Source organism: Aptenodytes patagonicus, chromosome W (assembly GCF_965638725.1).
Source record: "Aptenodytes patagonicus chromosome W, bAptPat1.pri.cur, whole genome shotgun sequence".
Taxonomy (NCBI): Eukaryota; Metazoa; Chordata; class Aves; order Sphenisciformes; family Spheniscidae; genus Aptenodytes; species Aptenodytes patagonicus.
In genome coordinates this window covers 15,893,908-15,917,255 of record NC_134981.1, presented here as the reverse complement: position 1 = coordinate 15,917,255, position 23,348 = coordinate 15,893,908, and the positions used below count along the sequence as shown (strand labels likewise).

General features: G+C 46.2%; 1 protein-coding gene across 1 annotated transcript in view; it reads right to left on the bottom strand.

Annotated features, from left to right (window-relative positions):
• Positions 1-8,439: 8,439 nt before the first annotated feature.
• LOC143172173 (COUP transcription factor 1-like) overlaps positions 8,440-23,348 on the bottom strand; it is a 30,619-nt gene continuing 15,710 nt past the window's right edge. Inside the window, 3 exon segments of the mRNA XM_076361426.1 lie at positions 8,440-8,537; positions 17,337-17,576; positions 17,579-17,851. Of these exon segments, the coding sequence (XP_076217541.1) occupies positions 8,440-8,537; positions 17,337-17,576; positions 17,579-17,851 (611 nt within the window).

Genomic DNA, 23,348 nt, shown 5'->3' with positions numbered 1-23,348 from the left:
TTAGGATATATTCTTTTTGAAACATTTTTTTTAAATCACTGGGTTTTGCCTTTGTTTTCTGGATTGTATGATCATATGCAGAATTGATCATAATAGAGAAGGTTATTTTGATAACCTCGTGTTTCAATTACAAAGCTAATACAACCTGCGATGACTTTAGGAACACAAAAAAAAAACCAAAACAAAACATAGAATCTCTAAGACATAGGGTTCTTGAAAGACTCAAAAAAACTCAATTACTTTTTCACAGAGTATAAGCATGTTCCTCTGTTACCGTAAGTCGGCGGATGAAAAACTCTCTAAGACTCAATTTGGAGTTTTAGAAAGCAGGCATTCTTTATTGCGGCGCCGGACGCACAGGGGATCACTCCACCTAATGTGCGCGCCGAGCTGCTTAACTATAGGAGTTAAGTACAGTCAAAATATACATATTCATTAGTTTTCTGAGGCATGATTAACATATTAATGTTAGTTCATTAACATATGTAAAAGTCTTTACACATGCGCTCTTATGTCCATTGGTGGTCTTTCAGGGTCCTCTGGTGGTCGTCGATAGTCTTCCTCACCATGACCGCTAGTTGAACTCAGTTCTTGCGCATGCACAGTTCGTTCTTTGGCTCGGTTTGCACACTTTTACCTTCACAAACTAGCTGTCTTCAGCATCACTTTCTTATCTACAAAGTTTCAAGGTCTTCTGTCCTACTGAATGTTTAGCTTATCTATTCAGAGAGTATACCCCTACTGCACGGAGTAAACCCCTACTGAATGTTTGGCTTATCTATTCAGAGAATATGTCAAGCTTGGCTACATTATGTCCAGTGAAGAGAACCAGATGTCTCTTCAATATTCCTTTGTACTCGGTATCAATCCCTCCTTTTCTTTTGAGGATTCGTAGCTAGCAAGCTACAATCCTCATCTCATTAAGAGAGTTGACAAAGGTATAGTAGACAGGGTTAGTATATGTCAAGTTGGGTTATTCGTTTCATCATGTACCAAACCTTTGTATACAATATAACTACAAGTAACAGGCATACTACAGTTAGAGTTAGTAAGACTATAATTGGATGAAGCATAAGGTTAAACACTCCCGTTGCAGTCGGTGACCATCCAAGAAGAGTTTCCCACCAGTGGTGTTCTCCATCCTTCTTTACTCTTTCCAAGACATGGTGTATCTCTTCTGTATCATGGTGAACGGTGATTAGAGTTTTGCGTCCATTGTCTCGGGCCCGTTCTAGTAATTGACACAGGTCATTGTGTTGCAGTAGTTTCTTCACCAATGTGAGATCCATTCCGATGGGGGTAGGTAATAAATCTTCACTCAATGTATAATTAGATTGCAGTAATTGATAAGATGTAACAGGAGCTGAATAATTAAAGTCGCATCCTATAATGTTAGTAAAGTTACAGACACAAATATTTGAGTGATTGCTTGTATCTACAGTAACGCTATCCACAAATATACAGTCACAAGGGGTTCTCATACAAACACATCCTTTTCCAATATATATGAGTATAGTGTTAGGTGTCTCATCAGGATGTATTTCAAAGTGACAAACACTTTGTTCAGTGTCAAGACAAATGTCTTGGGCTTTATTGGTGTTACTCTCACAAATAAATCCTTGCTGTTCCCGTACAACGCATGCGTTAACATCAACAGTTTGCCATTTGTTTCCATTCTGTTGGGCCCATACTCTATGTTCTGATGGATAGAGTATAGTTCCATTGTGATTTAATCCTAATGCAATGATTGGGTATATGGTGTCTACCGAAGCATTGTGAATTGTTAAGACAAAAGCTGTGGCCTTATTGTTGATGGGATCAAAAGTGAAATTAACTAAGTACCACCAGGATTGGAATTCTTTCTCAAATTTAGTTGCATTATCCCAAATTACCTTTCGAATTTTGGTGGGTAAGGTGCCCTCTTCCCCTTCTCTTATAACTGCTGCTACCATAGATTGAATTAAGTTCTATTACTCCCAGATATTCTCTTAACTACTAGTTGAAGAGGTGATCTTGATTCCACTTTCCATTCTACAGGAGCTTTCTTAATTCGAGAGTAGTGAATCCACGGTCCTTTTCCTTCTAGTTTAACTGCTGTATGTGTAGTTAACAAGATTTGAAATGGTCCTTTCCATTTTTCTTGTAGTGGTTCAGAAGTCCAGGATTTAATGTATACCCAATCTCCGGGCTGGAATGGATGCGCTGGGGACTCAAGACCTAGAGATTTATTCAAGACTACATATTTATTTAGTTTTTGTAAAACTTTCCCAAGAGCAATCAAGTAATTTCTTGCATCATTCTCCCCTTGTATTCGCATCTCTCCTGGCAGTCCAGGCATTTGGTACGGTCGTCCATACATCAATTCGTATGGGCTGAAGTGTTGCCTACCTCGTGGCTGGACTCTAATTCTTAGCAAAGCTAAAGGCAAAGCCTGTGTCCAGTTTATCGAGGTTTCCTGACATATCTTACTTAACTGAGTCTTCAGGGTACAATTCATTCTTTCTACTTTACCACTAGATTGAGGCCTATAAGGGGTATGTAAATCCCAACTAATATCTAACAGTCTGCTTATTTCAGTAACTACTTTGGCTACAAAATGTGGACCCCTATCCGATGACATCCCTAAAGGTACTCCAAATCTTGGGATTATTTCTTTTAATAATATTTTTACTACTTCTTTTGCTTTATTGGTGCGACATGGAAAGGCCTCAGGCCATCCTGTATATGTATCCACAAGGACCAACAAATACTTCAGCCCTCCTTTTCTTGGCAATTCAGTAAAATCTATTTGCCAATACTCCCCAGGTGCCTGTCCCTCCATAGTTTTTCCAAATTGAATTTTATTCTGTGTTTTTGGGTTGTTTTTACAACATAACTCACATCTTTGTGTGACTGATTTAATAATTTCCACCATATTTCTGCTAATAACCGACTTCTGTAAATGTTTTAACAAATTTTCAGTCCCCCAGTGCACAGTGTTATGTTCTTCCTTTACTAAACTATTCATAAGGGAATGCGGTATTACTACTAAACCTGTAGGTGTAACTGCCCATCCGTCTTCTCGCCTTTCTGCTTGTAAAGTTTCGATTAATCTTTTATCTTGTTTATCGTAAATAGGGTTTTCTTGAAGGGAGATTCTTTTTCCTGGCACTATTGCTAATACATTTTCTTCTATGCCTTTTTCTGCAGCCCGCTTTGCGGCCAAATCAGCCAGCTTATTTCCTCGCTCCTGAGCGGTTTGTCCCGACTGATGAGCTTTACAATGCATAATAGCTACAGCAGCCGGAGCCTTTATGCTCTCCAGTAGGCTCAAGATCTCTTCTTTATGTTTTATCTCCGTACCTTGTGAGGATAATAATCCTCTTTCCTTCCAAATTGCTCCATGTGCATGTACTACTCCAAAAGCATATTTAGAATCTGTCCAAATATTCACACACTTATTTGCACTTAACTGTAGAGCTCGGGTGAGAGCTATCAGTTCAGCCTTCTGAGCTGACGTCTTGGTGGGCAGCGCTTGTGCTTCCACCACCATTTCGACGGTGGTGATTGCATATCCTGATACCCGCTTTCCTTCTTTCATAAAGCTGCTGCCGTCCGTGTATAGCTCCCAATCTGGATTCTGCAAGGGAACATCCTTTAAATCGGGTCTGCTTGAATAGACTTCCTCAATGGTCTGCAGACAGTCATGTTCCGGTTTGCCGCCTTCTTGTCGAGTTGAGAGAAACATGGCAGGATTAATCACAGTAGTAGTCTTTAAGGTCACATCATCTAGTTCTATTAGTACTACTTGGTATTTTAGCATTCTACTAGGAGACAACCAATGTCCACCCCTTCTGGTCCAATACTGTGGTCACCATGTGTGGAACATAAACAGTTATCTTTTGTCCCATAGTAAGTTTTCGAGCCTCCTGTATTAATAACACTGTTGCAGCTACTGCTCTTAGGCAACTCGGCCATCCTTGGCTCACCGGATCAAGTTGTTTAGAAAAGTAGGCCACAGCCCTTTTATATTCCCCCAACCGCTGGGTTAAAACTCCAAGGGCTATTGCTTGTCTTTCATGAGTAAATAATTCAAATGGCTTTTCTAAATTAGGCAGCCCCAGAGCTGGGGCTTTCATCAGAGCTCTTTTGAGTTGAATGTATGCATTTCGATCTTCATTTGACCATTGCAGGGAACCTTTTGATGACTTCAATAATTCATACAAGGGTTTCACCATCAGTCCATAGTTAGCAATCCATAAACGACACCATCCCACCATTCCTAAAAAGGTTCTCAACTCATGAACATTTCGAGGTTCTGGAAGCTGACAAATAGCTTCTTTCCTTTCATTACTTAATTGTCTCTGTCCCCTCAGAATTTCAAAGCCCAAATATATTACAGTTTCCTGTGCAATTTGGGCCTTTCCTTTTGACACTCGGTAACCACTAAGTCCGAGGAAATTTAATAAACTGACTGTCAATTCCAAGCATTCCTCTCGGGAGTTCCCAGCTATTAGTATATCGTCGACATACTGTAGCATTACTCCATTTCTATTTTCTTGTCTCCATAATTCTAATTCTTTTGCTAGTTGGTTTCCAAAGATTGTCGGACTATTTTTGAATCCTTGCGGTAATACAGTCCAAGTGTACTGGGTTTTCCTTCCAGTCTCAGGATTCTCCCATTCAAAGGCAAACAATTCCTGGCTTCCGGAATCAAGTGGGACACAGAAAAAGGCATCTTTTAAATCTAAAACTGTAAACCACCCCTGATCCTCAGTGAGTGCGGTTAATAGTGTATACGGATTTGCCACTACTGGATGTATATCTTGGACAATTTGGTTTACTGCTCTCAAATCCTGGACTAATCTGTAAGATTTTCCATCGGCCTTCTTAACAGGTAAAATCGGAGTATTATACTTAGATTCACATTCTCTTAATAACCCATATTTCAAAAACTTTTGTATAATAGGTACCAAACCAAGTTTAGCTTCTAATTTTAAGGGATACTGTTTCAATCTTACCGGTGTTGATCCTGGTATAAGGTCTATTCTTACGGGTTCAGCCCTCTTTGATTTTCCAGGTATTTCTCCTGCCCAGACAATAGGGATCACTGCATCTTCAACTTCAGTCGGGATTTTCCTTTTCACTTGCTCAATTTCCTGCAATAATAATATTGAAGCTTGGACAAATTTAGATTCAGGTATTGACACTTCTACTTCTCCATTCTTAAACTTTATTTCAGCTTCTAGTTTTTCTAGTAGATCTCGGCCTATTAAAGGTTTTGGTGCACCTGGTAGATACAAAAACTGATGCGTTACCCATTGTTTTCCAATTTTAAATTTTAGAGGTTTAAAGAAGGGCCGCGTCTCCGGCTTTCCTGTTGCACCAATAATTCTTACAGTATCATATCCTAACTCATGTTTCTTTGTATTCAAAACCGAATAAGTAGCTCCTGTATCGATTAAACATTCTATTTCAGTTTCATCTTCCCCCAGCTTAATTTTAACCAGAGGCTCTGCTGGGGAAGATTCCTCCGGTTTCCTTCAGTCTTCCATTTCTATGTTTATATTAAACATTAATATAATATAGAGGTTTCAGACTTTCCATTTTTTCGTAACAACGGACATTCTTGTTTCCAATGTCCCTCCTTCCTACAATAAGCACATTGAGTTTTTCCTAATGGGGGTCTAGAGTATCCCCTACTGCGACCTTCCCGATGTCGACCCCCCCCAAATCCGTCTCTTCTTTGGCCTCCTTGTGAACCACGAACTCCTTCCAATGCTGCGATTAGCCTAGCATTCCCTTTTTCTTTTTGCTGGTCTCTGTTTCTATATATTAACCAAGCCCAATCTAAAAGCTTTCCCAAATCTCTAGCATCTGCCCCTTGTAGTTTCTGTAATTTCCTGCGAATGTCGTCTGCAGATTGTCCAATAAATAAAGTTGCCAATTGACTCTTTCCCTCTTCTGATTCAGGATCTAGTGTTGTATATTTTCGGGCTGCTTCTTTTAACTTATTTAAGAAGTCTGTGGGTGACTCCTTCTTGTCTTGTTTAATTTCATATAATTTTGACCAGTTTATTGCTTTAGGTATAGCATTCCTTATCCCAAATAGGACCCATTTTTGATATTGAGTCAGTAATAATTTTTCTCCATTATCATTTGGATCCCATGCAGGATCAGCCGAAGGGAAATGATGCTCCAGTTGTCCCTGCAGTGTTCCCGCAGCTATTTGAGCTTCTACCTGAGTTCTAGCTGTTTTACAAATCATTTCCCTTTCTGTACTATCAAACAATACTTGCATGATAACTTCAATATCTTTCCAATCTGGATCCTGAGTTTTTATCATCATTTCAAAGGCACTGGCCACTCGATCGGAATCATCTCTATAATTGCCGGCAGCTATTTTCCAGTTGTTTAAATCTGTGATCGAAAAAGGCACTTTTACTACAACCGGACCCTCATTCCCTACTGCTTGCCTTAATGGAGCTTGCAACACGGTTCCCTGTCGGTTACGAGTTCTCCTTGCCACCGGCGTTGCCCTTGTAGCGCCTCTCTCAGACTCATCGTCCGATTCGCCCTCCACCCTGAAGGGCTCAAATCCGTGATTTTGGGATCTCTGCCTCAATCCCGGAGCCACTAACATCTCTAAATCCTCTTCCTGCTCTTTCTGAGTCAACTTCAAACATCTCTGTCCAATACTGCATGCCGAACAACACCTTTTTAACACTTTCCCTTTTTCTCTCTCTCGTTCATCCTTTTCCAATGCCAATACCAAAGGATCAGTTGGGGCCAAATTAATTCCACGCTTCTTTTGCCACTCAGGATGCTACCTCAATGTAAAGAACATATCAGCATACAATACCTCATCCCATTTTCCTTCCCTCCTTAGAAACAGCATTAGTTGTAACAGGGTATTATAATTCAAAGTACCATTCCTTGGCCACTTTTCTCCATCTTCTAGTTTATATAGTGGCCACCATTGATTACAATACTTAATTAGATCATCCCTTTTCGTGACCCCACCAGGGGATCCTGCAATTTGTTTCCAATGTATTAAAATACAACCCAAAGGTGATTTATTTAAAGTTCCCTCACCCGTGGATGATCCGGCACCCATTTTATACACAGGGAATCACACACACAGACAAGTCTTTCATACAACAACACAAATAACCAATCACTATAACAAACAGATGAACTATAACAAACAGACAAAATACTTGCAATAATCGACAAGTTCTTACAATATTTGTTACCGCGGTTGCTCTTAACATTTACCTTGAGCGGGAACTCTAATCCCTTTTAAATCAAACGGGGACTTTAACCCCTTCCAAACCAAATGGGGACATTTAACCCCTACCAAACGGGGACATTTAACCCCTACCAAACGGGGACTAGCCCCTACCCGGGTCCTAAACCCAACCCTGCGGAGCTTTCGCTGCGTCTGACGGGCAGGTAACCAAATTTCCGAAAGAATGCCTTATTACTCACAAAGCAGTAGTCTTCGCTCAGGGGCTCTTCGGTCCGGGGATCGGGAGAGGTCCTCTCCGAGAATCCCTCGGTGCCGGCTGAGGTTCCGCGATCCCAGGATCCGTCGAGGCTCAAGAGCTGTGTCCCATCTGGGTCGCCAAAACTGTTACCGTAAGTCGGCGGATGAAAAACTCTCTAAGACTCAATTTGGAGTTTTAGAAAGCAGGCATTCTTTATTGCGGCGCCGGACGCACAGGGGATCACTCCACCTAATGTGTGCGCCGAGCTGCTTAACTATAGGAGTTAAGTACAGTCAAAATATACATATTCATTAGTTTTCTGAGGCATGATTAACATATTAATGTTAGTTCATTAACATATGTAAAAGTCTTTACACATGCGCTCTTATGTCCATTGGTGGTCTTTCAGGGTCCTCTGGTGGTCGTCGATAGTCTTCCTCACCATGACCGCTAGTTGAACTCAGTTCTTGCGCATGCACAGTTCGTTCTTTGGCTCGGTTTGCACACTTTTACCTTCACAAACTAGCTGTCTTCAGCATCACTTTCTTATCTACAAAGTTTCAAGGTCTTCTGTCCTACTGAATGTTTAGCTTATCTATTCAGAGAGTATACCCCTACTGCACGGAGTAAACCCCTACTGAATGTTTGGCTTATCTATTCAGAGAATATGTCAAGCTTGGCTACATTATGTCCAGTGAAGAGAACCAGATGTCTCTTCAATATTCCTTTGTACTCGGTATCACCTCAGCCTCAGCATGAAATGTATATCCTAAATCTGTAATCCAATTGTATATGTTACAGGAAAAAAAACCCCTCTACTCAAGTGTACTGTGTTCTGCACAGGGAGACAGACAGATGGTGCAGGGTTCTTTCTGGATCTCAGTAAGAAAGGCCCGACAAAAAATGGCTTAACAATATAACTGCTTTAATAAAACAGAAAAAGAAGAGGAATATAGATAGCAAGTAAATCTTACGTCCCTTCAGATCCTGGGTACCCTGCGTTGGTGTGGCATCGGACAGACTCCAAATGGATTCCCCCCACGGCATGCTGCACAGAGCAGATTCTGTCTGTGGAGAGAAGCTCTCCCTTTTGGTCATTCGAGCTATTATATAATTTTCTTACAGGAAAACAGCTCTATTCCTAAAGGATATTCACATGAGAACTTCTTGCTGCACTTTTAGATAAAAGCAAAGCCACACAAGTGGCGTAATCGCCAGTACCAGGTGGGAACTGCCTGCAGGCTCCTCTGTTACAATGACCTGGCTGAGTTTACCTTGTGTCTAAGGGATCTGCACAGCATAACACAGGCCTTAAAGGCCATGTTGTATGTGCAGCATAGCATAGCATAGCACAGAACAGCACAGGCCTGGGCCTCCTCAGGTTAACTGTTATGTGGATCACTAGCTCCTCAATGTACAGTGGTCTACCGGTCAGGATCAATACATACTATGTGTATGTCTACATGGACACTGTCCTGGTTTCGGCTGGGATAGAGTTAATTTTCTTCCTAGTAGCTGGTACAGTGCTGTGTTTTGCATTTTGTATGAGAATAATGTTGATAACACACGGATGTTTTAGTTGTTGCTAAGTAGTGCTTACACTAGTCAAGGACTTTTCAGCTTCCCATGTTCTACCGACTGAGAAGGCTGGAGGTGCACAAGAAGCTGGGAGGGGGCACAGCCAGGACAGCTGACCCCAACTGGCCAAAGGGATATTCCATACCATGTGACATCATGCTCAGTATATAAAATGGGGGAAAGCTGGCCAGGGGGGCCGCTGCTCGGGGACTGGCTGGGCATCGGTCGGCAAGTGGTGAGCAATTGCATTGTGCATCACTTGCTTTGTATGTTCTTTTATTATTGTTCTTGTTATTATTACTATTTTATTTTATTTCAATTATTAAACTGTTTTTATCTCAACCCACGAGTTTTTTCACTTTTACTCTTCCGATTCTCTCCCCCATCCCACCGGGGGGGGGGTGGGGAGAGTGAGCAAGCGGCTGTGTGGTGCTCAGTTGCCGACTGAGGTTAAACCATGACAGTCCTTTTTGGCGCCCAACGTGGGGCTCGAAGGGTTTGAGATAATAACAGATTAACCAGAGCGCATTAAGGAATTTATATCTGTTAAAAGTTGTGGGTTACAATATTGATTCATCTGTTCTCGATATTAGTTTATCTGATCTGCACCATGCTCTTTTTTTTTGCTGTACATGTTAGAGATTGGTGTTGGTTTTTGCAGTTTGCTGTGGTCTGCAGTGATTAGTGATGTTTTGCCTGGGAGGTTTGTTATTAAAACACTGGCCTTGAGCTTAATCTGGTATTTGAGCTTTGTACTGAAGCCATTACTTTACTTTGGTACCACTTCGTGGAGATAACTAGCAATTATAGTCCTTCCTCTGAGAGGTTTTTTACGGAGGAAATACAGAATGGCAGTGTCACTACCTTCTTCTATGATGTTTCCTCCTTCATTACAGTAACTTTTCAGTATCTTGAACATCCTCGGGTAGTTAAGATACTTCTATTGGTATTTCTTTGGAATATTGTTTTGGTTTTGTCTAAGGTTAATAAGCAATTTAAGGATATCATCCAGAGATCTGCCCCAAGGCTGGATAGTTATGAGTGGCAGGGTGTGTGGGATAGCATGGGCAAGTACCTAGGACACGGGGCACCACCAGTGTTTTGGAACTTCACCCCTGAGCAAGTGCAGAATCCTGAAAAGTTAGTAGAATATTTGGACAAAGTATGCTGTCACCCTGGCAACTCCAGAGACACACAGATCACTGCAACGTGCTGGGGCCTGGCCCATGCCTACCGAGCCCTGTTCAACACCATTCAGTACCCTCAAAGGGAAGAGGAGGTCTCTGGATCTGATGACAAAACGACTACTGCGGCTACTCCGAACCGGCGACAGGCACTGCAGCTACTCCGACCCCAGCGACAGGCCCTGCGGCCACTCTGACCCCGGCGACAGGCACTGCGGCTAAACCAGAGAACCAACCTGTGCCGGTATCAGTTGCCCCTATACACAAGAAGAAATCTTGGAAGCGGAAGTCGGCTTGTTAAGTAAGGGAGGAAGAAGCTTCTTCTAAAAGGGAACCGGAGGAAGAAGTGGATGAGGCAGACTACCCCGGAGTAGGGCTATCACGAGAACAGGAGGAGAAGAGCCAGCCGCTGCTCGGGGAGGAAGAAGAGGAAGAACTCATAAACGAGGTGGTAACCACCGGATCCCTGTCCCCGAGTGAGCTGCGAGATATGCGAAAAGATTTCAGCCGTCATCCAGGTGAGCACATTGTCACCTGGCTGCTCCGATGCTGGGATAACAGGGCCAGTAGCCTGGAATTAGAGGGTAGGGAAGCCAAGCAGCTGGGATCCCTTTCCAGGGAAGGGGGCATTGACAAAGCAGTTGGAAAAGGGGCACAAGCCCTCAGCCTCTGGAGGCGACTCCTGCCAGGCGTGAAGGAAAGGTATCCCTTGAAGGAAGATGTTCTATGTCACCCAGGCAAGTGGACCACCATGGAGAGAGGTATCCAGTACCTGAGGGAATTAGCCATGCTGGAGGTGATTTATGATGACCTGGACAATGAGCAGTTATCCAAAGATCCAGATGAAGTCAAGTGCACACGAGCCACGTGGCAGAAGTTTGTACGGCGTGCACCATCGTCATACGCCAACTCATTGGCAGTGATGACCTGGAAAGACGAAGAGGAACAAACGGTGGATGAATTGGCTGGCCAATTCCAGCAACACGAAGAAAGTCTCTCTTCCTCCCTCGTCTCGGCTGTGGAGAAACTGTCCCGGGAGATCCAGCAACTCAAAGAGGATATGTCCTACTCCTCACCTGTACAGACCAGTATCTCGGCTATTAGAAGTCAGTGTCCCTCTGCTCAAGAGAGAGGATATAGTGGATACTCACCATGGGCCACCCTGTGGTTTTACCTACGTGACCACGGAGAGGACATGAGGAAGTGGGATGGAAAATCTACCTCGACCCTAGAGGCACAGGTACGTGAGTTGCAAGGAAAAACAATCACAAAAGGGGGTTCTTCCAGGAAAATTGCTGCTCCAGTTTCCAGCGGGCAGTTCCCCAGACAGAGTAGAAGGGCCGATCTTACTTCCGATCTTAATGAAGAGACTTCTGACTCGTATTTACAAGAAGTGAGTAATGAATACTATGACCAGGACTAGAGGGGCCCTGCCTCCAGCCAGGTGGAGGAAAGGGACAACCGAGTTTACTGGACTGTGTGGATTCGGTGGCCTGGCACATCAGACCCACAGGAGTAGAAGGCTCTAGTAGACACCGGTGCACAGTGTACCCTAATGCCATCAAGCTATAGAGGGGCAGAACCCATTCTGGAGTGATGGGGGGATCCCAACAGCTAACTGTATTGGAAGCCAAAGTAAGTCTAACTGGGAATGAGTGGCAAAAGCACCCCATTGTGACTGGCCCAGATGCTCCGTGCATCCTTGGCATAGACTCCCTCAGGAGAGGGTATTTCAAGGACCCAAAAGGGTACCGGTGGGCTTTTGGTATAGCTGCCTTGGAGACGGAGGAAATTAAACAGCTGTCTACCTTGCCTGGTCTCTCGGAGGACCCCTCTGTTGTGGGGTTGCTGAAGGTCGAAGACCAACAGGTGCCAATCGCTACCACAGCAGTGCACTGGCAGCAATATTGCACCGAGACTCCCTGATTCCTATCCATAAGCTGATTCGTCAACTGGAGAGCCAAGGAGTGATCAGCAAGACTCGCTCACCCTTTAACAGTCCCATATGGCCAGTGCGGAAGTCTAATGGAGAGTGGAGACTAACAGTAGACTATCGTGGCCTGAACGAAGTCACGCCACCGCTGAGTGCTGCTGTGCCAGACATGCTAGAACTTCAATACGAAGTGGAGTCAAAGGCAGCCAAGTGGTATGCCACAATTGATATTGCTAATGCGTTTTTCTCAATCCCTTTGGCAGCAGAGTGCAGGCCACAGTTTGCTTTCACTTGGAGGGGCGTCCAGTACACCTGGAACCGACTGCCCCAGGGGTGGAAACACAGCCCGAACGTTTGCCATGGACTGATCCAAACTGCACTGGAACAGGGTGAGGCTCCGGAACACCTGCAATACATTGATGACATCATCGTGTGGGGCAACACAGCAGGAGAATTTTTTGAGAAAGGGAAGGAAATAGTCCATATCCTTCTGAAGGCCAGTTTTGCCATAAAAGAAAATAAGGTCAAGGGACCTGCGCAGGAGATCCAATTTTTAGGAATAAAATGGCAAGATGGACGTCGTCAGATCCCAATGGATGTGATCAACAAAATAACAGCCATGTCTCCACCAACTAGCAAAAAGGAAACACAAGCTTTCTTAGGCGTCGTGGGTTTTTGGGGAATGCATATTCCAAATTACAGTCTGATCGTAAACCCTCTCTATCAAGTGACCCGAAAGAAGAACGATTTCAAATGGGGCCCTGAGCAACGACAAGCTTTTGAACAAATTAAACGGGAGATAGTTCATGCAGTAGCCCTGGGGCCAGTCTGGGCAGGGCAAGATGTAAAAAATGTGCTCTACACCACAGCCGGGGAGAATGGCCCTACCTGGAGCCTCTGGCAGAAAGCACCAGGGGAGACTCGAGGTCGACCCCTAGGGTTTTGGAGTCGGGGATACAGAGGATCCGAGGCCCGCTATACTCCAACTGAAAAAGAGATATTAGCAGCATATGAAGGGGTTCGAGCTGCTTCGGAAGTGATCGGCACTGAAGCACAGCTCCTCCTGGCACCCCGACTGCCGGTGCTGGGCTGGATGTTCAGAGGGAGGGTCCCCTGTCCACATCATGCAACTGATGCTACGTGGAGTAAGTGGGTCGCACTGATCACGCAACGGGCTCGAATAGGAAACCCCAGTCGCCCAGGAATCCTGGAAGTGATCATGGACTGGCCAGAAGGCAAATAAAATGAGGAACAAAATGCTCTGTTCACTGATGGGTCCTGTCGTCTTGTGGGAAAGCATCGGAGGTGGAAAGCTGCTGTATGAAGGTCTACACGACAAGTTGCAGAAACTGCTGAAGGGGAAGTTGAATCGAGTCAGTTTGCAGAGGTGAAAGCCATCCAGCTGGCTTTAGACATTGCTGACCGAGAAAAGTGGCCAGTGCTCTATCTCTAGACTGACTCATGGATGGTGGCAAATGCCCTGTGGGGGTGGTTGCAGCAATGGAAGCAGAGCAACTGGCAGCGCAGAGGCAAACCCATCTGGGCTGCCGCATTGTGGCAAGATATTGCTGCCCGGGTGGAGAACCTGGTTGTAAAAGTCCGTCACGTAGATGCTCACGTACCCAAGAGTCGGGCCACTGAAGAACATCAAAACAACCAGCAGGTGGATCAGGCTGCTAAGATTGAAGTGGCTCAGGTGGATCTGGACTGGCAACATAAGGGTGAATTATTTCTAGCTCGGTGGGCCCATGACACCTCAGGCCACCAAGGAAGAGATGCAACATACAGATGGGCTCGTGATCGAGGGGTGGACTTGACCATGGACACTATTGCACAGGTTATCCATGAATGTGAAACATGCGCTGCAGTCAAGCAAGCCAAGCGGTTAAAGCCCCTCTGGTATGGAGGACGATGGCTGAAATATAAATATGGGGAGGCCTGGCAGGTTGATTATATCACACTCCCACAAACCCGCCAAGGCAAGCGCCACGTGCTTACAATGGCGGAGGCAACCACCGGATGGCTGGAAACATATCCCGTGCCCCATGCCACTGCCCGGAACACTATCCTGGGCCTTGAAAAGCAAGTCCTATGGCGACATGGCACCCCAGAAAGAATTGAGTCAGACAACGGGACTCATTTCCGAAACAACCTCATAGACCCCTGGGCCAAAGATCATGGCATTGAGTGGGTATATCACATCTCCTGTCATGCACCAGCCTGAAAACATCTCAGTTATTATTTTAAATTTCAGTTTCAGGTTAATAAAAAGCATAGACATAGCATCAGTCAAATTATTTTTGGTTTGGGGTTTTTTTGAGGTTTCAATTGTTGTACTTTATTACTGATATATATCATGCATACAGTTAGTAAGACCTGATTGCATGACACAAAGTGATGGCAGTTCCACCACCAGGTTCTAATCTGTTCTGGCCCTTCTGTGCAAATATTAGCACAAGCGGCAGAAGTTGGAACAAGAGAATGATAGATGGGTTTTAGGGAAGCAGGATCAGTGGTGAGGTGGAAAAAAGACCAGGAAATGAAAATGTATCTCTCTGAAACACTTCTTTTTGTCAACTGGAAGCAAGAATCACTATCTTCAGAAAGGAAGAGTGGAAGGATAGTATCTGCTGAAACTAAGAATGAAAAATGCATAGTACTGGCTTCTGAATATTCGTTCCAGTTTTGTTACTGATGCCAGGTTGCTTCAGCCTTCCCATTTTAAGACTGCACAGAAAAAAAATTAAGACTGCATAGAAAACTCTCAGCAGCAGCAGCAGACTAGATGTTGCAATGCATGAAAATTTGTTTTCAAAAAACCCAGAAAAGTTATGCTAACTCTAGCAGTCAAACATCTGCCTTTGTATTATAACATTATCATGCTTGCAATGGCAAGTGTTTTGAATAGGACAAAGGCTCATTGTTACTGTCAGTCCTGTTTCACGCTAAATATTCATCTAGTCCTCTGTGGATGCCATTTTTATCAGGTATTCAAAACACCTTCCCTTTGCCGATCTGCCATTTTCCAACATATTACTGTTTCACTTATATGATTTCTGGTGAGACAAGCTCAGACCTGGCTGCTTTTCTCTCCATAACAAAGAAAAGAAATGTCTCTGGTGCCTATGCTGCAGAGGAAATTGATTCATGTGTAAATTATCAGTTGGCCTTTATTTGCTCAGCCTGTTGAGAGTACACATGCAGATAAAAGGCTCGGTGGGTCAGGGATTAGTATGTGCGGGTTTCTCCAGTGGCCACAATGACCATGTTAGAATTATTATCAAAGATTATCAGACTGTATTGGGTCTACGTGACAAGGTTTTGGTAGTGGGGGGCCAGCAGGGGTGGCTTCTGTGAGAAGCCAGTTCCAGCCGGCTCCAAGACGGACCCACCGCTGGCCAAAGTTGAGCCAATCAGCGCCTCTGTGATAACATATTTAAGAAAGGGTAAAAAATGCTGCGTGGCAGCAGCTGGGAGAGAGGAGTGAGAATATGTGAGAGAAACAACTATGCAGACACCAAGGTCAGTGAAGAAGGAAGGGGAGGAGGTGCTCCAGGTTCTGGAGCAGAGATTCCCCTGCAGCCCGCGGTGAAGACCATGGTGAAGCAAGTTGTCCCCCTGCAGCCCATGGAGGACCACGGTGGAGCAGATATCCACGCTGCAACTTGTGGAGGACCCCATGCCGGAGCAGGTGGATGTGCCCTGAAGGAAGCTGCAGCCTGTGGAGAGCCCACGCTGAGGCAGGCTCCTGGCAGGAACTGTGGCCCATGGAGAGGAGACCATGCAGGAGCAGGTTTTCTGGCAGGAACTGTGGCCTGTGGGGGACCCACACTGGAGCAGTCTGTTCCTGAAGACTGTACCCCATGGAAAGGACCCATGCTGGAGCAGTTAGTGAAAAACTGCAGCCCATGGGAAGGACTCACTCTGGAGCAAGGGAACAGCATGAGGAAGAAGGAGCGGCAGAGATGAAATGTTATGAACTGACTGCAACCCCCATTCCCCATCCCCCCTTCTCCGCTCAGGGGGAGGAGGTAGAAGAGTTAGGAGTGAAGTTGAGCCTGGGAAGAAGAGAGAGGTGGGAGGAAGGCATTTTAAGGGTTTTTTTTTTTATTTCTCACTATCCTACTCTGTTATTAATTGGCAATAAATTAAATTAATTTCCCCAAGTTGAGTCTGTTTTGCCCATGACGGTAATTGGTGAATGATCTCCCTGTCCTTATCTCGCCCCACAAGCTTTTTTATCGTATTTTCTCCCCCTGTCCTGTTGATGGAGGGGGAGTGATAAGAGCAGCTTGGTGGGCACCTGGTGGCCAGCCAAGGTCAACCCACCACAGGATTATAATCTTGGGGATACTCACAACTGGACCAGATCCTGCCAACTATGAAACTGTTAAGGGATGTTAGGATTGTGGCTGCCTGGTCCAGCCACTCAGGTCAAGGACTCCCTCCTTCCTGGCCGCTGGAGCCCAGTCCAGTGCCTGGGGACCTGGGGTCTCTGCCCAGGCTAAGGGACATAGCTGCCACTTTCCCATTTGCAGATTCAACCAGTAGCAAAGCTGAGCATGTATCCCAGAGACGTTGGAATATGGTCAAAAGGCAGTTCTTCAGAATTTTGATTTACCTTCTCCTACATGCTTCATCAGTTCATCTTGTCAGCACAGTGCTATTTTTTAGGCAATCTGTTAAAATTCCACTTTTTGTGTGATTTTGCGCGGTGGAAAGATTTATCTCTGCCCTATGGCATACCCCCTTAGACTTCCTCCTTCCATTACGTTATTATATTTTGGTCTTTCAAAAAAGAAAGATCGCATCAATTTTTTTACGATCCCAAATAACTTTGCAACTGTGAAGGTGGAACAGTTGCCGACCAGGGGAAATGAGGTAGCAGCAAGGCGCTGTTATTTATGAGTGAGTGATGCTGGTGCCCCCCTGTCCTGAACCCTGGAGGGCGGGCGTGCCTCGGGGAGGCCTGCACCCTCGCCTCTCCCTGAATGAGGCGGGGCACCGGGGGGGCCCTAGGAGCCCTGTGCCTGCTGCCCTGGCTCTGTGTGGCCCCGGGGGGGACTACCCCATCTCTGCGAGCCTGGGGGAGTGGCAGGGTCCCCCCTATCCCCATGCGTATCACTGTCCCTGTGGCAGCCTCCCCACCACCCGGGAGCCACCGAGGCTCACCTGAGGTGAAGAGGACGATGGCTTTGAGGCAGCTGTACTCAGCCGAGTCGACGTGCAGGTCCTTGAGCTTCTCCACTTGCTCCTGGAAGATGCGAATGTGGTCCATGAAGGCTACAACGCGGTCGGCGGATATGGGGGAGGCGTGGAGGCCAGCGGCGGCCAGGAGCGGGGCTATGTGGAGCGGCACGGAGCACTGCGCTGCATTGAGCATGAAGAGCTCGCTCCAGGTGAGTTGCAGCAGTCGGTGATCTGCAGGTCAGGGAAGAAGGGGATGTTGCGGGCCCACTCGACAGCGCTGAAGAGCAGGCAAGCGGCCAGCTCACAGATGTTCTTGATGCCCATGATGTTGTTGGACTGCATACACTGGTTACCATAGTGGGAGTAGGGGTAGGGTTCAGCCCGCAGCAGCAGCAATATGTGTCCCGAAAGAGCACTGCCTGTTGATGGGTCCCCATTGGTCAGCACGTACTGGCCTGGGTTCGGCTGGGTGAGCAGCATCCTTCCTCGCTGAACCGCTGATAAAAAGAAGGAAAGAAAGAGAGGAAATGTGAATCCATGAGGTTTGCAGGCATCGCTCCAGCCACGCTGCTAGACAGCCGGAGACTGTCTAGCATGTCAGGCTTCCTTCCCCCGGCACACGCACAGCCAGCCAGAGGCATGTGGAGCCAGGCAGGTTCAGCGCCGACCTGCATCGCCCCCGGCCCCTGCTCAGGCAGCCCCAGCCCAGCAGAAGCCAAGTGCTCCGCCCCTCTGACAGACTTCACAAAATAAACACAGATTAAAAATATTTTTAAGATGTCAAAGCGAGAAAGACAAATCCGCCCCCCTCCCCCTTTGCAACAAAAGGCAACCCCACGCATAAAAATAAAATCAAATAAATCCTCTGGGTAGTAAGAAAGTAGCTTAAAAATCACAGCCAGCTGTTAAAAATATAGCCAAGCTCTGTTGTGGATATCAGACGATTACCCTGGTAGCATTCAGATTTACAAGTGAAACGCTGTGCTTCTTTTAAAAAAAAATCATAAAAATAAATGCATCCATATTCTTCAAAAATATCACAACATCACCCTTAAAACCGGAACAGGTTAGAGCCCCCCAGCTCCCCACTCCTAACTTTATTACACAGAACAAGCTTTCCATACAGGATTCCTCTCCCTGCCGCCCAGCAAAGTTTTCCCTCCTGTCCTGGTTTCGGCAGGGATAGAGTTAATTTCCTTCCTAGTAGCTGGTACAGTGCTGTGTTTTGGATTTAGGAGGAGAACAAAGTTGATAACACACTGATGTTTTAGTTGTTGCTAGGTAGTGCTTACACTAGTCAAGGACTTTTCAGCTTCCCATGTTCTACCGACTGAGAAGGCTGGAGGTGCACAAGAAGCTGGGAGGGGGCACAGCCAAACTGGCCAAAGGGACATTCCATACCATGTGACGTCATGCTCAGTACATAAACTGGGGAAAGCTGGCCGGGGGGGCCACTGCTCAGGGACTGGCTGGGCATCGGTCGGCGGGTGGTGAGCAATTGTACTGTGCATCACTTGCTTTGTGTATTATTATTATTTTATTGTTATTGTTATTATCTTTTTATTTCAATTATTAAACTGTTTTTATCTCAACCCACGAGTTTTTGTCACTTGTGCTCTTCCAATTCTCTCCCCCATCCCACCGGGAGGGGGGGGGAGTGAGCAAGCAGCTGTGTGGTACTCAGTTGCTGACTGAGGTTAAACCATGACACCTCCTAAAAGGAAGAGAAAGATTAAATATTATCAAGGGAAAGGGGGAAACAAAACGAAAAGGTCCGAACTTACAATATCCAAACATTCAGGGGAAAAAAGGGGATGGTGTAATTAATATCTTTGGTGCGCTGTTGCCACTGAAAAAGCATGCAGTCAGTGAACGCACAAGCTTACAACTCCAAAACACTGGATTCATTAACCATCTCCACACAGAGCATAAGTATGTCTGTAGTCCCGAAAGCTGACCAAAGCTTTTTTTTTTTTTTTTTTTTTTAGTGTGTGTGTGTTTTACTTCATCTGTGCCAGCATTTTAAATGGCATGCTGTCCTGGTTTCGGCAGGGATAGAGTTAATTTCTTTTCTAGTAGCTGGTACAGTGTTTTGGATTTAGGATGAGAACAAAGTTGATAACGCACCGATGTTTTAGTTGTTGCTAGGTAATGCTTACACTAGCCAAGGACTTTTCAGCTTCCCATGCTCTACCGACTGAGAAGGCTGAAGGTGCACAAGAAGCTGGGAGGGGGCACAGCCAAACTGGCCAAAGGGACATTCCATACCATGTGACGTCATGCTCAGTACATAAACTGGGGAAAGCTGGCCGGGGGGGCCGCTGCTCGGGGACTGGCTGGGCATCGGTCGGCAGGTGGTGAGCAATTGTATTGTGCATCACTTGCTTTGTGTATTATTATTATTATTATTATTATTATTATTATTATTATTATCATATTATTATTATTATAATTTTATTTCAATTATTAAACTGTTTTTATCTCAACCCACGAGTTTTTCTAACTTGTGCTCTTCCAATTCTCTCCCCCATCCCACCGGGTGGGGGGGGAGTGAGCGAGCGGCTGCGTGGTGCTCAGTTGCCGACTGAAATTAAACCACGACAGTCCTTTTTGGCGCCCAACGTGGGGCTCGAAGGGTTTGAGATAATAACAGATTAACCGGAGTGTATTAAAGAACTTATATCTGTTAGTAGTTGTGGGTCACAATGTTGGTTTCTCTGTTCTCGATATTGATTTGTATAATCTGCATCGCGCTCTTTTTCCTGCTGTACATGTTAAAGATTGGTGTTGGGTTTTGCAGTTTGCTGTGGTCTGCAGTGAATAGTAATGTCTCGCTTGTGAGGTTTGTTTTTAGAACATTGACCTTGACATTAGTGTGGTATGTAAACTTCGCAATGAAGCCGTTACTGTACCACGGAGACCATTTTGTGGAGACAACTAGCAATTGCAGTAACTTTTCTGAGAGTTTTTTTACGGAGGAAATACAGAATGGCAGGGTCACTACCTTCTTCTATGATGTTTCCTCCTTCATTACAGTAATTTTTCAGTATTTTGAACATCCTTGGGCAGTTAAGATACTTCTATTAATACTTCTTGGGAATACTGTTTCGGTTTTGTCTAAAGTTGGTAAGCAATTTAAGAATATCATCCAGAGATCTGCCCCAAGGCTGAATAGTTATGAGTGGCAGGGTGTGTGGGACAAGATGGGCAAGTACCTAGGCCAATGGGCACCCCCAGTGTTTTGGAACTTCACCCCTGAGCAAGTGCAGAATCCTGAAAAGTTAGTAGAATATTTGGAAAAAGTATGCTGTCACCCTGGCAACTCCAGAGAGATGCAGCTCATTGCAACGTGCTGGGGCCTGGCCCATGCCTACCGAGCCCTGTTCAACACCATTCAGTGCCCTCAAAGGGAAGGGAAGGTCTCTGGCTCTGACAGTAAAACGACACGCACTGCGGCCACTCAGACCCGGGCAACGCGCCCTGCGGCCACTCCGACCCCAGCGACAGGCCGTGCAGCCACTCAGACCCCGGCAACAGGCCCTGCGGCCACTCAAACCCGGGCAACACGCACTACGGCCACTCCAACCCCAGCGACATGCACTGCGGCCACTCAGACCCTGGCGACATGCACTGCGGCCACTCCAATCCCGGCGACATGCACTGCAGCCACTCAGACCCCGGCAACAGGCCCTGCGGCTACTCGGACTCCGGTGACATGCACTTGCACTGCGGCCACTCCAACCCCGGCGACATGCACTGCGACCACTCCAACCCCGGCAACAGGCCCTGTGGCTGAACCAAAGAACCAGCCTGTGCCGGTATCAGTCGCCCCTGTACACAAGAAGAAATTTTGGAAGCGGAAGTCGGCTCGTTTAGTAAGGGAGGAAGAAGCTTCTTCTAAAAGGGAACCGGAGGAAGAACTGTACGAGTACCCTGGAGAAGGGCCATCACGAGAACAGGAGGAGGAGACCCGGCCGCTGATCGGGGAGGAGGAAGAGGAAGAACTCATAAACGAGGCAGTGACCACCCGATCTCTATCCCTGAGTGAGCTGCGAGATATACGAAAAGATTTCAGCCGTCGTCCAGGTGAGCATATTGTCACCTGGCTGCTCCGATGCTGGGATAATGGGGCCAGTAGCCTGGAATTAGAGGGTAGGGAAGCCAAGCAGCTGGGATCCCTTTCTAGGGAAGGGGGCATTGATAAAGCAATTGGAAAAGGGACACGTATCCTCAGCCTTTGGAGGCGACTCTTGTCAAGCGTGAAGGAAAGGTATCCCTTTAAGGAAGATGTCATATGTCGCCCAAGCAAGTGGGCCACCATGGAGAAGGGTATCCAGTTTCTGAGAGAATTAGCTGTGCTGGAGGTGATTTATGGTGACCTGAACAATAAACAACTATCCAAAGATCCAGACGAAGTCAAGTGCACACGACCCATGTGGCGGAAGTTTATAAGGAGCTCACCATCGTCATACGCCAATTCATTGGCAGTGATGACCTGGAAAGATGGAGAGGAACAAACAGTGGATGAATTGGCTAGTCAACTCCGGCAATACGAGGAAAGTCTTTCTTCCTCCCTCGTCTCGGCTGTGGAGAAACTGTCCGAAAAACTGTCCCGGGAGATCCAGCAACTCAGAGACGATAGGTCCTACTCCTCACCTGTACGGACCAGTATCTCGGCTATTAGAAGTAAGCGTTCTTTTGCTCAAGAGAGAGAATATAAAGGGTACACACCACGGGGCACCCTATGGTTTTATCTGCGTGACCACGGAGAGGACATGAGGAAGTGGGATGGAAAACCTACCGCAGCCCTAGGGGCACGGGTACGCGAATTGCAAGGGAAAACAATCACAGAAAGAGGTTCTTCCAGGAAAATTGCTGCTCCAGTTTCCAGCGGGAAGTTCCCCAGAGAGAGTAGAAGGGCTGATCTTACTCTTGATCTTAATGAAGAAACTTCTGACCCGTACGTACAAGAAATGAGAAATGAGTACTGTGATGAGGATTAGAGGGGCCCTGCCTCCAGCCAGGGGGAGGAAAGGGACAACCGGGTTTACTGGACTGTGTGGATTCGGTGGCCTGGCACGTCAGACCCACAGAAGTATAAGGCTCTGGTAGACACCGGTGCACAGTGTACCCTAATGCCATCAAGCTATAGAGGGGCAGAACCCATCTGTATTTCTGGGGTGACGGGGGGATCCCAACAGCTAACTGTATTGGAAGCCGAAGTGAGTTTAACTGGGAACGGGTGGCAGAAGCACCCCATTGTGACTGGCCCAGATGCTCCCTGCATCCTTGGCATAGACTACCTCAGGAGAGGGTATTTCAAGGACCCAAAAGGGTACCGGTGGGCTTTTGGTATAGCTGCCTTGGAGATGGAGGAAATTAAACAGCTGTCCACCTTGCCTGGTCTTTCGGAGGACCCTTCTGTTGTGGGGTTGCTGAAGGTCGAAGACCAACAGGTGCCAATTGCTACCACCACAGTGCACCGGCGGCAATATCGCACCGACCGAGACTCCCTGATTCCCATCCATAAGCTGATTCGTCGACTGGAGAGCCAAGGAGTGATCAGCAAGACCCGCTCACCCTTTAACAGTCCCATATGGCCAGTGCGGAAGTCTAATGGAGAGTGGAGACTAACAGTAGACTATCGTGGCCTAAATGAAGTCACGCCACCCCTGAGTGCTGCTGTGCCAGACATGCTAGAACTTCAATATGAACTGGAGTCAAAGGCAGCCAAGTGGTATGCCACAATTGATATTGCTAATGCGTTTTTCTCAATCCCTTTGGCAGCAGAGTGCAGGCCACAGTTTGCTTTCACTTGGAGGGGTGTTCAGTACACCTGGAACCGACTGCCCCAGGGGTGGAAACACAGCCCTACCATTTGCCATGGACTGATCCAGACTGCACTAGAACAGGGTGGAGCTCCAGAACACCTGCAATACATTGATGATATCATCGTGTGGGGCAACACAGCAGGAGAAGTTTTTGAAAAAGGGA